Here is a 16,390-nt window from a genome sequence, read left to right on the forward strand (position 1 = left end):
GGGGGAGTTTATAGAGTTTTTGTGATGTGGGATAAGAGACGATGGGGGCCATAAGCCCAGTGTGAGGCCTTGAGTGTTGGGCTCTGTAGCTCTAGAAGCCTGCCAAGGTTACAGGCCCCCTGATGGCTGTGAATGCCCCAAGGCGGCTCCAAGATGGGGTAGTGGGCCTTGGCCAGCCCATCCCACCCAGGCTGTGGAGATGAGCAAGAACCTGGCCATCTGCCTTCCTGCTTCTCTTCTTTCAGAAGCCCCCACCTTCTGCTGTTCACCAAGTCTTGGGGTCTGCTGAGGAGGGGAGAGGGGACAAGGCAGCCCTGTGAGGCACAAAGGGGTCCTGCCAGGGTGGTGGTAACACAGGCTCTGCCTCTGCTGTGTGTTGTGAGAGAGCCGCTCGCTCTCCCTGGGCCTGAGAAGTGGAGCCCCTTGTCTCCCACTCTGTGGAACCTGTGGCGTTCCTCCTGCCCTGGCCCGGCCCTGCTCTGCGCTGACGGAGTCTGCAGCACCCAGGCTCAGACTCCAGACCCTGTTAGCCCGAAGTTGCCCTTCTTTGGCCATCGGTGTACACTACCTGGGAGCACACATCTCTGTTCCTGGAGGCACAGACCAGGCCAAGAGCCTATGATTGTGTCTCCTCGGCCTGTCAAGAAAGCAAAACGGAGGGGCCTTTACGGAGATGCTGACTCTGCTCCAGACCCCATGCCTCTACGTACAGGAACTCATTTAATCCTTATAGCCGTGTTTGGGAGCTGGGAGTCTTATCCCTGTTTTACGTATGAAGAAACTGAGGATCAGAAGGGTGAGGTAGCCCATCTAGGGTCAGATGGCCAGAAAGTTAATGGTAGAGCCAAGCCTTCAACCTAGCTGTGTGTGTCACAAAAGCCGGTGTCTGGCATATGGTGGGCATGAAAATTAACTTGGGATAGTCCTCCAGCCACCCACCTGCCCAGTGTTTCCAGATACCTACTGTGGGCCTAGCCGTGTGCTAAGACTGAGGGGGGAGATCCCTGAGGGGGCCCTGGTGTCTACAGAACCTGCTTCCTGGGTGGCCAGGACAAGCCTGTCCCTCATCTGTGTCCCTGTTTTCTGTATGTGAAGTAGGTTGGACAGAATCACGTCTTAGGATGCATCGACAATTAGCAGTTCTGGGGCTCCTTAACCCCTGTCCTGAAGGAGTTTATAGACTTGTGGGGGAGGCAGGGTTTTAACTGCCCTTAACAGCATCGATGTGGTAGTCCAGAGTATTACAGCCTTGATTTTGTGGTGATGTTGTGGAGATTTAGAAATAAAATATTTCAAGTATTTGGCTGTGCTGGGTGAGCATAAGGTGCACCTGGAAGGGCAGCTAGCCCGAAGGGACTTCTGGGAGCTGAGGTGGGGGAGCTCAGGGAGGGCAGGGAAGGTTCCGAAAGGAGATGCACTTCTACCGAGTTCTGCGGGCCCAGAGGAGTTTGGGAGGTGTCAGGCTGTCCTCACTGGACGGGCAAGGATGTGTGCAGCATAGCAGCAAAGCATTGTGGGAGTGCAAGATAAGGCCCAGGGGAAGGGGTGAGCCCAGGCTGTGAGGGCCTCCCCCGCAAGCCCCACTGAAGACACTTCATTTATTGAGTGCTTGCCAGGGGCCAGCCCCACGTTCAGTGTCTGACAGTAGTTTTCACCTCATCAACTCTACCATCTAAAATTCTCCCCAGTTTGCAGATGCAGGAAGGTATGATAGTTTCGGATTTGGAATTTCTGCCTTTCTAAGTGCAAAAACCCTGTCTCTAAATACTGCACCAGCTCAGGTGTTGGCAAATTACAACCCCAGGATCAATGAGCTGTTTTTCTAGATCGAGTTTTAATTGGAAATAGAGCCCCATTCCTCTGTTTACATGTTGCCTCTGGGTGCTTTTCACTGTTGAGTCGTTGTGGCAGACTCTGTGGCCACAAAGCCTACAATATTTACTGTCTTGCCCTTTATAGAAGAAAGTTTGCCAGATTAAAAATGTCTGCTAGACTAGAGAGCTGAGTCAGAAGATTCAGTGTGAGTCAGAGCCCTCTACTTGCTGTGTGAGCTTAGGTAAATTGCTTGTCCTCTCTAAGCCTGCCCAGCCAACTCTCGGGGGTTGCAGTGAAATTCGTAGGTGATGGCTGCAAGACGTTTTGTAGACTATAAAGTGTTGTACTTATCACCAGTTTGGCACTGGGTGGGCCCTAAAAATCTGCTTGTGGGTGAACGAGGAATAGTCACTGTGCAGGCCTTCCTAGACCCGGCTGCTGCCTGCTCCTGGAACGGCAAGATGGCGGCATCTGGACCCGAAATGCTGAATGCATCATTGTTCTCCTCATGCAGACTTGGCAGGTTTGAGCATAAATTAAAATTCTTGTGGGGAAGTCACCTTATATGTGGTACCTCTTTATAGCCAAGTCATTACGGTAATTTGCAAAAGTCTCTGGTGTGTAACTGGAGTCCTTTGCTTCACATTTGCTGGCTGTGACCTCATTCAGGCTGCCCGGTCCTGCATTTGGTGACCCCTGAGCCTTGGGGACTTGTCCTTCTGAGTCTGGCCGCAGGGTGATCCAGACCTGACCTTCCGGGGATAGAATGTCAGGCCTTGCCTTGCACAGGGATAAATAGGAGAAATCATTATGGTTACCATCCTCATGCCTTTTCAAGTGCTTACTGTGAGCTAGGCACCATGCCAAAGGCATTGTGTCCATAATCTCACGGGTTTGTCCTCACAACCTGAGTAGCTATTAGCACCATTTTATAGATGAGAAAACAGAGACTTCAAGAGAAAAGTAAACCAAACCCTTACCTAGTCCCGGGGGTGCCAGTCAGGCTCTGCTGGGGGTTTGCTGTGTGACCAAGGCAGGTCCTTTCCTTCTCTGAGTCTCGGTTTCTTCATCTATTAATTAAATGGTTGGGCAGTCAGTCCCAGCCCTGACATTCCAGAATTTCTCACTAACTTGTAAAAATGAACATAGGACTCCCCCACCCTCCAGTTCTCCGAAGAAGCTTCACATACATGAAAGCTCTTGGCTGCAGTGGCACAGGGGGAGACATGGCCCCTTCTTGGGGCACCCGCAGGCTGCCTCAGGGCAGCAGGGCCAATGTGCCTCTCTCGTTCCTCTGCCTCTGTAGAGAAAGACTCCATCCTTGCTCCCCGGAGATGGAGAGTGAGCAGGGGTGGGTCCTCTGATGCCTCTGGGGACAGAGAGGCAAGACGCCAATAGGCGGGAGGGCAGTGGCAGGTCTTCTGGCTAACTTGGGCCTGTGGTGGGCAGTGGTGATAGTGCCCACATCTTTCTAGTGGTGGCAGCATCTCTGGGGCACATGTTATAGCCTCTGGTTTCATTTCCAGCCTTTGAGAAAGCAGGTGGCCCAAGGAAGGGTCTGGTATGGGCTTTGGGAGCAATTACCATGCAACCTGGGACAGTCCCTTTGCCGGCTCTGATGCTTACATCCTTCTAGAAGTTAGGGAAGCTGATGGATTTTTATCTAGAATGCTGTGAGGACCACGCAAGACAAGGGTCTGAATGAGCTTGGAGCCCCGAGCAGTGTCAAACTGTGACTTGAGGGGCTCTGTCACTCCTCCCTCCAAGAGCTGGCTTGTTTGTTTATTGTAGGAAGACCTCTTACATTATCCAGCGGAGAAGAACACAATGGGCCTCAACTATTTGCTGGGTAATAACTATTTTTTCCCATGGAGGTGATGGGTTTGCATCTCAGGTGTGTCCCTTGCTCTCTGTGTGACCTTGGGTAAACCACTAGACCTCTCTGAGCCTTCATGTGTTTGTCTGTAGGTGGAGTGGTCTTACCCATCTGGCAGAGCTGTCCTAGAGACTGAGAGGTTTAGGAGTCATTGTAATCGTTGTTTGTACTTTGACCTCCCCAAAAGCTCCCCAGCATGATCTTCATTGGAGTCAAAAGTCGGGATGCTTGTTTGGGGATCCCCAGTTGCTCATCAGTTGCCTGAGAGGCAGCAGGACAAGACTTTGAAGGCTTTGAAGCCTGAGAGATGTGGGTTTGAACTGTGGCCCCACCTCTTATAGACCCCTGAGCCTGGTCAGAGGCACCTAATCTCTCTAACCCTCAATTTTTCTCAACTGAAAAATGGCTAGAATGAGCCCACTGCATAGGGATGGACACTTAGAAGGATCGATGTGCCTGGTGCCTAGGAAGGGCTTGATAAATGCTGGGCTCCCAGTGCCTTTCTGGGGGCCCACCTTCCCTCACTCTACACATCCTCCTTAAGTGAAGGGGGGCGTAAGTAACCCAGAGGCCCCCAGTGGGTCTAGTGGGTTTTTGAAGGATGCTCAGAACCACCTCCCTGACCCAAAGATTCTAGGAGAAAGACCCTGGCAGAACAACCCCATGTGATGATTAAGTTCTCTTTGCTCCAAATGCTATTAATGGTCATAAAATTATCCACAGTTTTCTGAGGCCCAGGCCCAGGGTTTGCCTCAATGGGACAATAAAATCACATGCAGAAACGATTTGGAACAGGGAAAGACCGCCAAGCTGAGACGGAGCTAAACGAGTGGCAGCCTGCTCTCATTAACTCAGGCCGTTCACATTTGTTACCAGGGATTTCTTTTTAATTAAAAAACAACCAAGTTATTAAAAAATAAGCTTGTGAGGGGCTGGCCCAGCAGCAGCCAGGGCCAGGGGGAGTGAGCGTTCCTTGCAGCAGGAATGAGCCCAGGGCTCGGCCTGGGAAGGTGTAAGGGGGGCTTCTGAGCAAATCTTCGTCCGTCCCTTCTGGAGCAGGCTCGCCTATGCCTGGGAACGCAGAGGCTCCTCCGAGCCCCTCCCCTGCCCTGGGGCAGGGCATTTGCATTCCGCTCTGCAAACTGTACTGTGCTCAGCAGGTGGATGCCTGGTGCCTATCAGAGCTGTGGGCACACGGCGAGTGAGCCCTGAGTGTCGGGCCTCCTGGGCAGAAGGGCCTGCCTCTGGGTTGGGCTGGAATTAGGGTTGGTGGAGGTGGATTCCTTGAGGATGGGGTCGGGTTTTTGTCTAAGAGGCCACTTTTTGTTACACAGCAATTCAGAACTGGGGTTTGGGTCTGACAGACCTGAGCCTGAGATCCAGCCCAGATTCTTACTAGTGGTGTGATCTCAGGCGAGTACCCTAAGCTCCCTGAGCCTCTGCCTTGTCTCTACAGTGAGGATGATCTCCCTCAGAGGGCAGAGCGGGGGCTCTAGGGAGACAGTGGTGAAAACCACCAGCCTGCACCCAGCGCCTGCACGTCCTGCTCAGCAAAGGTGCTTCTGCTGTAATTCTCCTCATCCTCGGTCTCGGTGGCTAGTCCCGACCTGGTGTCAGCTCTTTGCTCAGCTTAATGGCTCATCCTGCTCAGAGTGGACGGTACCTGGACAATGCTTGAGCCTATTAATAATGCTTTATGACATCTGTAGGACACTTCATGCTTTCCCAAGTGCTGTTTGACAGTGAGAACAAGTTCCATTCTTGGAGCACACCTACGAGTTGCCAGCACTGTGCTGGGGGCTTTGCACCTCAGCTCTCAAAACCTCACGGCATCGGTGGAGACCTGACACGGCTGTCCCCATTGTACACCTGGGAGCAGAGGGTCAGCCTCGGGGAGGGATTTGTTCAAGGCACAGACTTGCTTGGGGGCAGTCCGGGCTCACATCGAGGTCCATCAGGCCCCAAAGCCCATGTCTTCACTCTTTGAGGTTATTGCTGCCAGGTGCCAGGACAGAAAGCCTAAGAAGACCGTGTCCATATTAACCCACCTCACGCTGTAGAAGAGAACACTGAAGCCCAGAGAGGGGAAGTAGCTTATTACAACTATGCCTAACAGTTTTGGTACACTTTATACAGATTTTCTCAGGGTTTTCATTCCCATCTTCTCCCCCAGTTAGTCTTCCTAAAAACCCCGTCACTGGGCAAGGCAGGGCATACGATAGGCTGTCAAAGAACCGTGGCGAATACGGAGCTGTGAATAACTGTGTACTGTGTCTCTGTGGTGTAATGCAATCTGGGAAATAATGCAGATTGAGCTTTGGTAACAAGAGCAGATGGTGTCTAGTGAGAGCCTACTCTGTGACCTACGACGTCCATGCCGCTCACCAGCCTGCTGAGCAGTGCAGCCCCAGCACGTGTCTGTGAGCCTTGTCAAACGAGTATTTGGTGACCAACCTGAGGGTCAGTGTGTGAGGCAGGAGCTTGTCTGCCTGGTTTCGCCAGTGTTTCCTGCCCCGACCAGAGTGTTGGTACGTCGTAAGGGTTCAATGTTTGTGTAACAGTCATTCAGCCACGGGAGCTCAGCATCCGCATCTGAGTATTGGGGATTTTGCTCCTGATCCCGCTGGTGATTGTGGAAATTAAATAATGGATCTTGGTGCCTTGAATGCAGCAGAGGTTCAGTGAGTGTGGGCTCAAGGCTGCTGTGCCCTAATGACTGCCCTCTCCCTGCCCCCCTCTGCAGGCTGTCCCCACTCATGTTCTTTCCTCTTCCTGTCTTTCTTTGCATAGTGAACGGGAGCTACGGCCACTGCACCCCAGGCTCAGAGAAGAGCCTGCTGGACCTGGACCTTGCGGAGGGCCCCGGCCCCACCTGCCGCCAGGGCCTTTTTCTCCCTGCGGGCACCCCACCACCCCGGGGCCAGCCCCCAGCCTGCGAGAGGCTCCTGCATTTCCCCCACCCTAGCAGGTATGTGCTCCATCCTCACCCATCAGCTGCCTTCTGTGGATACTTCCTGAAGGCCAACACCAAGGGCCTCCAGACCTCATCTAGTCTGCCTCATTATGGGATACACAGGGAACCTGAGGCATGCGAGGGCCAGGGACCAGCCAGAGGCCAGTAGCACAATGACGGCTGCCTGGTCTAGGCCTTGAACCCCCCCACATTGCAGTACCTCATGAGAGACAGAGATGGTTTTATTGAGGTATGTTTCCCCGTTGCACAAGCTGAGGTGGCTTTTCACAGAGAATCAGTAATTTCAGAAGAGGAAGATTCAGGGGTGGGATGGGGAAGGAAAACCCAGCTGAGGGAGCATACACATTGTAGTATCAAAGCCTGGACTGTTCAGAGCGTGGAGAGGGGTTCCTCCACCTGGGGCCGTCTCCTGTGCTAGGAAGCCATACCTCCCAGAGCCCTGCTGGGTGACCCTCATTCAATGCCTGCACGTTTCCAGTGATGCCCACTTGTGGACAGAGGTTCTATTGCATTGTCTGTCAGGCTGGAATCTGCCTCCTGTGGCTCTCCCGGGGTCCCAGCTGTGCCTCTGTGCCCTTTGGTCTGCTGACAGGCAGACATCAACCACAGACAGACCTCTGTGCCCCCGGCTCAGCCCCTGCACCTTACTGCTTGGCACAGGAAGCAGGGCTCTCCCCAGTGGAGCTTACTTTCCAGTGAGAGCTTCAGGTGAGAGAGATGAGTACATAGCAGGATGCTGATTCTTCCCACACAGAGCCAATTGCCTTTGAGAATGTAGAATCCCTGTGACCTTCAGTGATATTAGGGAGCCTTCTGACTTACAGGAGTCTTAGTGTGCGTGAGGTGCCTTGACAAAACACCACAGCCCAGGTTGCTGAAACAAGAGAAATGTATTTTCGCACAGTTCTGGAGGCTGGAAGTCCAAGATCATGGTGTCCCCAGATTTGGTCTCTCCTCAGGCCTCTCTCCTTGGCTTACACATGGCCGCCTTCCTGTGGTGGCCTTTCCACTGTTTGCACACTCTTCATCTTGTAAGGACACCAGTCATACTGGATTAGGGCCTCACCCTTACAACCTCATTTAACCTTCATTACCTCCTAAAAGGCCCTATCTCCAAAGACCATCACACGGGGGGTTAGGATTTCAACACACACATTTTGGAGGGACACAATTTAGTACATAACAAGGAGCGAGCCTCTTTTAGTTTCGAGCTGTATGTTCAGTGACAGTCCAGTGCATTTATCTGCTTGATTATTCACTGAGGCTCCGCCAGCAGCATCTGGTTCCTCCACAGAAATTCTTTCTATCTCAGAGCAGAAGCTATGCTAACCTAGGGAAAGCTAAAGCAAGTGGGTTTTTATTTATTTATTTTTTAATTTAAATTCAGTTTAGTTAACACATAATGTATTATTAGTTTCAGAGGTAGAATTTAGTGATTCATCAGTTGCATACAACACCCAGTGTTCATACTTCAAGTTCCCTCCTTAATGCCCATCCCCCAGTTACCCCATTCCCCACCCCCCCTTCCCTCCATCAATCCTCAGTTTGTTTCCTGGAGTTAAGAGTCTCATGGTTTGCCTCCCTATTTTCATCATATTTTATTTTCCCTTCCCCTACATTCATCTGTTTTGTTTCTTAAATTCCACATATGAGTGAAATCCTATACTTGTTTTTCTCTGATTGACTTGTTTCGCTTAGCATAATACCCTCTCGTTCCATCCATGTCCTTGCAACTGGCAAGATTTCATTCCTTTTTATGGCTGCATAATATTCCATTGTGTATATATACCACATCTTCTTTATCCATTCATCTGTCAATGGACATCTGGGCTCTTTGCATATTTTGGCTGTCGTGGACGTTGCTGCTATAAACATTGGGGTGCACGTGCCCCTTCGGATCACTATGTTTTTATCCTTTGGGTAAATACCTAGTAGGGCAATTACTGGGTCATAGGGTAGTTCTGTTTTTTTTTTTTAATACAGATGATCAGCAATATGTGTCATTTTGAGTGTCATTTTAAGAATTCAGAGCCTAAGAGAGCCTATACCTAGAACCCATACCTAGAACCCCACGCCAGCACCATCCTGAGCTACTGCCATTTCTGCTGCTGATCTGGCACTGTCACACTCCCTCATTTTCCTAAAGCAAAAGAGGGCTCCAGCCCCTGTACCCCACCCAGTCAGACCCTGTCCCTCCTCCTTCCCACTGGATTGCCTTGTGTTGGGGACTCATCTCCTTGCTGCCCCCCCTCCTATCCTCTAGCCCCCAGATCCACTGCCCGGGTTCCTGGGGGCCTCCTTGCCTCCAGCCCAGCTTTCTAATGCTAATAAAAATCGCTCCCACTTTGCAAGGACCTACTGCTTGTGCACATCTCTCATTTAATCGTCACCGCCAGTAAGCGACAATCCTGGAGTGCTTGCTACGTGCCACACAGGAGGCCAAGCACTTACCATGTTAGTACCTCACTCAACTCCCATCTGCCAGAGGGTGGGGAAACTGAGGCAGAGAGGCCACAAAACTAGCCCGAGGTCACCCAGCAAGTGGTGAGAGTTTCAAGTAACTTCAGCAGTACCCTGATTTTGTCATTTCTGTGCTGAAAATGACTACCCACCAGCACTGTTGTCAGTAGAATGTATTTTTTACATGCAGTTTGAGGCCTAGCTCCATCACTGACTTTCTGGGTGACCTTGGGCAAGATGCTGGCCCTTTCTGGGCCTCGTCTTCTGACATGTAAGATGAGGATAGGAACAGAGTGCACAGGCCACCAGTAGTATGGGAAGGCGCCCTGTGATTTGGCCCCTGCCTACCCACCCGTCATGCTGACCTTCTGGCCTCGGGCCCAGTGGGCCACACACTTTCACATCTTCATGCCTCAGCCTTCAGAGCCCACACCGCCCACCACCTTGGTCTCTTAGGTTTGCCAGAACTCTGTCCACCCCTCAGCAGAGTTTAAGTGTTCCATGAGAGCCGGTCCTCCGTCTCCCCCCATGAGAAGGGAAGCCTCTCAAGGGCAGGGACCTGGTTTGTGAACCGTCTCATGTCCCTAGCATCACCCAGCACAGAGGGAAAAGCCTGCAGAGGGACCTCTCTGGCCCTTCGCCCAGGCTCGAGCCCCTGAACCAGTGGGTGCACAGACCCTGCGAGATCCGAAGTCACCCTCCTGTCCCTTGAGCCTCTGTTGGAGGAACGCTAGTTTTCCCAAGTTCAGCAGCTCCCTTCGGGGTCCAGGATGACAGACAGAAGAACATTGGAGTCCTTGATACTCGGAATGTTGAGGCTGCCAGGAAACATAATGGTCATCAAGTTCCATCATTTTGCAGAGGAGGAAGCTGGGCCCCTGGCAGGACAGTGCTGTGGGAAAATCACAGGCTGTTGGTTCAGACAGATCGGGGTTCCAATTCCTGCTCTAATGCTGCCTGCCTCTGAGGGCTTGGGCAAGCTGCTTCAGTTTTCCTAAGCATGCACCAGATGGTGGGCTCTCCCCCTGAAGAATCTGATTATGCATTCAGCAGATAGCACACACCGTTCTGTTGCGGTGGGGTTGCGTGGGACGGCCCTCGGGAAAGCGCCCGGCCCACAGGGCTGCTTGGCACTTGTTTGCTCTGTCCAGGGACCCCTGCTCACAGTTTCCAGACGTGTGACGTGTGACGGGAGTCGCCTGGGGAGCCCAGGGCTCAGGCGCGGGGCAGGACGGGAGCCGCCGCAGGCCTGCCGGGGACAGAGGGACCGAGAAGGCGAGCAGGAGGCTGCCTCATCTGGCATTTGGGGCCAGGAGACACCACAGCCTGAGTTGCCCTCTCCCCACCTGCTGCCATGGGAGGTTCTGTTGTCGTATTCGGATCATTCAGTCACAGGCGCTATGGCTGTTCTCTGCTGCTCGTTCTTCAGCCTGATGCTGTTTTTTAAGGGGATTGGTTCCAAACAGATGCTTACCTGGCGTCCCACCTCTGCCAGGCCCAGGATGACGACCATGCAAGGACGGCTATGCTTTTATTTATTTATTTTTTAAGCTTCACCAAGTCACAACTTTCCTATCAGATCTTTAAGCTCCTCAGGGCTTTTCTGCCGGCAGCGGTGGCCCAGTGTCCCCAGGCCCGGGGAAGGGGAATGTGCATTTGCTGTCCACCTTGGAGTCCGTGCTCCTTCTGATTCCACTCAGTGGCTGCGCTCTGGACAGGGAAGAGAGGTCTTTGCTGGGTGAGGCAGAGAATTGGTGAAGTGTGACTGAGAAACAGAAGGGCCCTTTTCACAAGCCTTTATCTGGGGAGCACTTCAGGTTTATCCCAGAGAAATGCATACTTCCAGGAGAAGGGGAGCCTGGCTCCCGGCCCAAGCCCTGTCACTGGCTTGCTGCTCGGGACTGTGGGCAAGCCCTGTGCCCTCTTGGCTCCTTTCCTGTCTGTGCAGTCATGGGGTTGGAGCCCATGCTCTCTGAGCACCTCTGGGCTCTGCCTTTCTCCCCTGTGCCCTCCCCTCCCCTCCCTTCCTCCTCCTGAGTAGTGCTGGGGCTGCCACAGCTGCAGGGAGCCAGAGAGGGAGGCTGGGCTGCAGGGCCACGTGGAAAGCCGGGACAGGTGATGATCCCACAGCCCCTCTGCAGAGAGCTACGGAACACTGGCAGTGATCTGGCAGTAATAAATGCACCATTCACCCTGCCATTGTCTCTCCAGAGGGCTGTCACGGCATCTGCTGTCCCTCTTGATCCTGGCAGCCACTCTCTGAGGCAGTGAGGGCTAGTCCTCGTTTTACAAGTGAGGAAACTGAGGCTCAGACAGGCCCAGGGACACATGGGGTGTCCTGGTCAGGCTTTGAGCACATAAGCAGGCTTCCTGTTGTGCCCAGCCAGCCAAGGTGCTTCTTTGATCCTCCGTCCAGCGTCACCTGGCTGGTGGCTGGGGATCCTGGGGCCTCTGCCTGCACTTACGTGTCCTGCATTTGGGGAGGGCCCGCCCCCGCCCTCCCTCCCTCCCTCCCTCCCTGCCTCCCTCCCTCCCTCAGAACACTTATACCACATGCGTGCTGAAGACACATCACACCATCATCACTCTTGGGAGGAGAATCGTTCCAGTATCGGGATGAGGAGAGAGGCCCAGAGTGCCTTGCCCAGCTTTGTGCAGCGGGGAGTGTCTGAGCCTGGCCTCAAACCCCGGTCTCCTGCCTCCCCTGTGTGGCCCTCCCAGCCTGCCTGCCCACAGCCTCCCCTAGAGTTGTGTTTCATGCAGTCACAATGTCTGGGCTTGAAATCCCGGGACCACCCCACCAGGCTTTTCCTCAGTCATTCTTAGGATGCCGCTCGTCACCATGACTTGTGTTTCAGACCCCCAACCCACTGACATTCACTGTGGAAAACACCGATGGCTTGGGGCAAAATGCCACAGAATTAACATTTCTAGAAATTAAAAAAGATTCCAAAAATTAAGAAAGCTCTAAGGGACAAGTAGGCCGAATTTAAAACTGGACCTGGGTGTCCCTCCAAATGCCAGTCTTAGACTCCTTCCTCCAGAACTCACTAGAAGGTCATGGGGAGGTCAGGGCAGACCCTAGGGAGGCCTCAGCGACAGGGCAGGATGGCAGCTGGGGCTGGAGAGGGCAGGCTGGATTTGGTAAAAGGATGACACGGGGCTCTTTCCGGGCACCCTCTTCAGACCTCCTGCCTTTCTGGAACCTCTCCCCAGCCCCGTGCTCCTTCTCTCCCTCTCCTGTTTGCCCCCATATCCTTCCCTGCTGACCAAACCCCCAGCCTCTGGCTTCTCTCTCCCTCTGCTTCCAGCCCTCCACCTCCGCCCCTGCTTTGGGCTTCCCATCCCTTGGTCCCAGGTTCCTTGCTGGCCCCCGCCGGGGCCTCCCCTCTGTGGAGTACCCCCCGACCTCATGGCCTCTCTGCTCCCTGTCTTCCAGGTCGCCCAGGCCTCAGGCCACGTATGTGAATGGTGGCCTTCCAGCCACGCAGCACATCAAGCAGGAGTCCCTGCCTGACTACCAGGCCATGAGAGAAGCTCGCACACCCTTGTCCGCTCACTGCCGGGCCCCACCAGCCACTGGCCTGCACACAGACCTGGACCTGCCGGGCCGAGGCCTCGCTAACCCTGCACCTTCCTGCTACCTTCTGGGCAGTGAACCCAGCTCTGGCCTGGGCCCCCCGCCTGAGGCCCACCTCCCTGAGGGCAGCCTAAAGCGCTGCTGCCTCCTGGGCCTGCCCCCCACCTCCTCGGCCACCTCCTCGTCCTGCACCTCCTCCGATGTCACCTCCATCATCCGCTCTTCCCAGACAGCTCTGGTCACCTGCGTCAATGGACTCCGGAGCCCCCCGCTGCCAGGAGAGCTGGGGGTGCCTCCCAAGCGGGCCCGGCCTGGCCCTGCGACCACGGAGAGCCACGAGGGCGGTTTGCAGCTGGAAGCCTGCCGGAAGGGGGGCTTCCTGAAGCAGGAGCCTGCGGACGAGTTCTCAGATCTCTTTGGGCCGCCTCCCCAGCAAGGCCTGCCTCCCCCTTACCCCGCGTCTCAGTTGCCGCCGGGCTTGGGCCTTGGAGGCCTGGGGCTGGGCCTGGGCAGGGGGGCGGCGGGCCGGCAGGCCTGCCGGTGGGTGGACTGCTGTGCGGCCTACGAGCAGCAGGAGGAGCTGGTGCGGCACATCGAGAAGAGCCACATTGATCAGCGCAAGGGCGAGGACTTCACCTGCTTCTGGGCAGGCTGCGTGCGCCGCTACAAGCCCTTCAATGCCCGCTACAAGCTGCTCATCCACATGAGGGTGCACTCGGGTGAGAAGCCCAACAAGTGCATGGTGAGTTCCCATGGCCGCCAGGCAGAGCAGAGCAGCCCCCACCTCAGCGCTAGGGATGGCTTCCCCGGGGGGCTCCTGAGCTGGGGGCTGGCGGGGGTCCCCTGCGGTCGAGGACGGAAGGACCGAAGCGCTGGATGTGGCCCCTGGTCAGGACAGTCCGCGCCCCCGCAACGGGGAGTGTTGGCTCCTCTGCTCACCAGGTGTCCCATCCCCCATCCCGAGGCGTACCACCTGATCAAACACACTTGTTCAGGTGGTGACAGTACACGCTCTGAGGTCAGAGCAGGGCCGGGCAGATGCTCACCGTCTCACCCACCGGGGGTCAGGTGCGTCGTGGACACCTGCTTTCCTCCAGCATGGGGCCTTCATCAGGCAGCCTTCCCAGCGAGGCTCTCTGGGCCTCCAAGGAGGGCTGTGTCCTCACAGGCATCCAGCCTGGGAGCTGTGGCTCCCTTGGGCAGGTTTTGGGGTAAGGCCAGGGTTAACCTATAAGGATCCAGCAGTGACAAGGCTGGGGTTGAGCCTCAGTTTCCCAGGAACACACACACACGCACACACACGCACACACACACACGAACTGTGGGCACCTAGGCTCCAGCCCTTCTGACTTGTCATTTCTGCGTTGTGCTTTCGTGGTGGTGGAAATCCATATCAGAGTCTTTGTCCCTGGTATCCTCAGGCAAGGTGAGCACCTACCCCCAAGGCCCAGCTACCCTGCCGGGAGAGGCACCTGCCCGGGAATGGAAGGGTTGGAGGAGCCGCCCAGTCTTCCAAGGCCCGGCTCTGCCTTCTCAGCCACTGGGGCATTGGTGAGGCAGGGGAAGAAGTAGTGCGTCTGGTCTGCAAGACTGTGTCCTAGCCAACGTCGAGTTCTCCAGCATTTGCATGCTGTCACCAATGCTGGACCCTGCCTCGTGAAGTGTTCGGTCTGGGAAGGAGTGCACTTCTGTTCCTGCTCAAGGCCCAGGGCAGCATTTGTAGGGGCCAGAGGGGAGGCAGAAAGCTTTGGCAACTGGCAGCATAAACTCCCCCTTCCTGGAACCAGGTGGTCACCCTTGGGGCCCTATCTGCTTGTGGAGCTGTGGTCTGGGCATGCAACTGGACCAGCTTATTCAGCTCAAGGGGGCTGGGTCTTGAGGATGAGGAGGAGGTCACTTTATAGACAAGTGAGGGGTTGTGAACAGCCTCTGCAAAAGGAGAAGAACAGGAGGGAGCCCGTGGTTGGTGCGTTGGTGTTGTGGGGAGAGGCTGACCTGGGCAGGCTGGAGAATTTGACTTCATCATGTGTCTTGGGGTTGAGGGCATGGTGGAAGTAGCTCGTGGCTGGGCCAGTCCTGGGGATGCCTCTGTTTTGTCTGGGGTGTTGTGACACATGGCTTGCTGAAAGGCATGTCCCTGCCTGGAAGGAGATGACCGCAGACTTCCAGAAGACAGAGGGCCCCTTCTCTGAAACCCTGGAGCTGATAGCTGCTAAGCAGCAGTGCTTCACATCTCCTCTCCTGTGGGGGATCCTCCTGGTGTCGGCAAGGGGCTGGTGTGGAGGCCCAAGCCCTGGCACAGTGTGGTCAGTGGCCTTCGCCCACCAGGGCCTCCTGTATGGAATTATAGCATGTGGGAGTGCCCATGTGGGCTGCAGGGACTTTGGAGATAATCTAGCCTTCCCTGCCTGTTTTCTGGGAAACAGAGGCCTAGTGAGCAGGTCAGAGAGGCCCAGTTTACCCAGTGCAATGTGGGAATCTCTCTCTATGGTTCTTTCTCCTGGGCCTGCCAGGATCTCACTTGATTCAGCAAACTCAACAGAACACTGGCTTACACCTGGCTTGTGCCTGGCTCTGGGGACCCAGACCTGGACTTTCCAAGGTCTTCGCCTGCAGTCACCCATGGTCAGCAAGGGGTGGGAGACGGGTGTGGACAGGGTCTGCATGGAGTTTGTATAGGCCCAGGGACGGGAGGCCCAGAAGGGCTTCATGGAGGAGGTGATGTTCAAGCCATGTCTGTACGCACCCACGGTTGCATTTAATCTTTATAAAAGTCCTGTAAAACCAAGGGTTTACAGATGAAGCAACAAGGCTTCAGTGGAGTCCAGCCGATCTTCTACGTACTACTATGAGAATACCTTATCTTGCTTCTTGAGGGGTCGGTTTAGGCTTATGGTGATAATACTAGCAAGCAGCTTCTCAGTGTTGACTACATGCAGGAGCCATTCTTTTGGCAGGGGGAGGAGCAGAGGCAAAGGGAGAGAGAGAATCTTAAGCAGGTTCTATGCTCAGCATGGAGCCATACGTGGGGCTTGATCTCCCCACCCTCAGATCATGACCTGAGCCAAAATCAAGAGTTGGACGCTTAACCCGCTGAGCCTCCCAGGCGCCCCAGGAGCCATTCTAAGTGATAACTCCTTGCAGTCCTCGCAACAACTCTACGGGGTAGATACTATTAACCCCCATTTTACAGATGAGGAAACTGGGGCTCACACTGCATAATTTGCCCCAGTTCACACAGGTAGTTAGGGGCAAACAATAACCAACAACAGTAATAGAGGCTAATCATCGTCACAGTAACGATAGTAACAACAATAGCAGTAACTTGCCCATGGTTGCACAGCAGTAACCATTAGAGTGAAATCTGAACCCACATCTTCCTAAACTGTGATGCTTTTGTTTGTGTAGATGGTCCTATTACACTCATTGTTCTCTGGGGTCCTGGGCCCAGCCCTGCTGGGTGCCATCATCCAGAGGTGGGGCAGAGACCTCCTCTGAGCTCCTCCCTGCCCGCCATGGGAGCGCGCCCCCTTCCTGCATCGCTGGCGCAGTAGGTGACCCAGGGGAAGGGGCAGGCCCCAGCCTGCACCCAAATAAATAAAATCTCCCTTCCCTGTAAAATTATTAATTTCTCATGACAGGCCTCTGCTACCATGTGCTGTAATAGACAAAGGAATTTTGGATC

The 16,390-nt window shown here is 54.5% G+C and overlaps 1 protein-coding gene across 1 annotated transcript in view; it reads left to right on the forward strand.

Annotated features, from left to right (window-relative positions):
* The window catches only part of GLIS1 (GLIS family zinc finger 1), a 220,820-nt gene that overhangs the window by 126,269 nt on the left and 78,161 nt on the right, over positions 1-16,390 (forward strand). Inside the window, exons 2-3 of the mRNA XM_028106841.2 lie at positions 6,482-6,659; positions 12,565-13,447. Of these exons, the coding sequence (XP_027962642.2) occupies positions 6,482-6,659; positions 12,565-13,447 (1,061 nt within the window). The remainder of the gene's footprint in view (positions 1-6,481; positions 6,660-12,564; positions 13,448-16,390) is intronic.

Source organism: Eumetopias jubatus, unplaced genomic scaffold (genome assembly GCF_037043125.1).
Source record: "Eumetopias jubatus isolate StellerSeaLion01/CBP00866 unplaced genomic scaffold, mEumJub1_p1.0 scaffold_4, whole genome shotgun sequence".
NCBI classification, from domain to species: domain Eukaryota; kingdom Metazoa; phylum Chordata; class Mammalia; order Carnivora; family Otariidae; genus Eumetopias; species Eumetopias jubatus.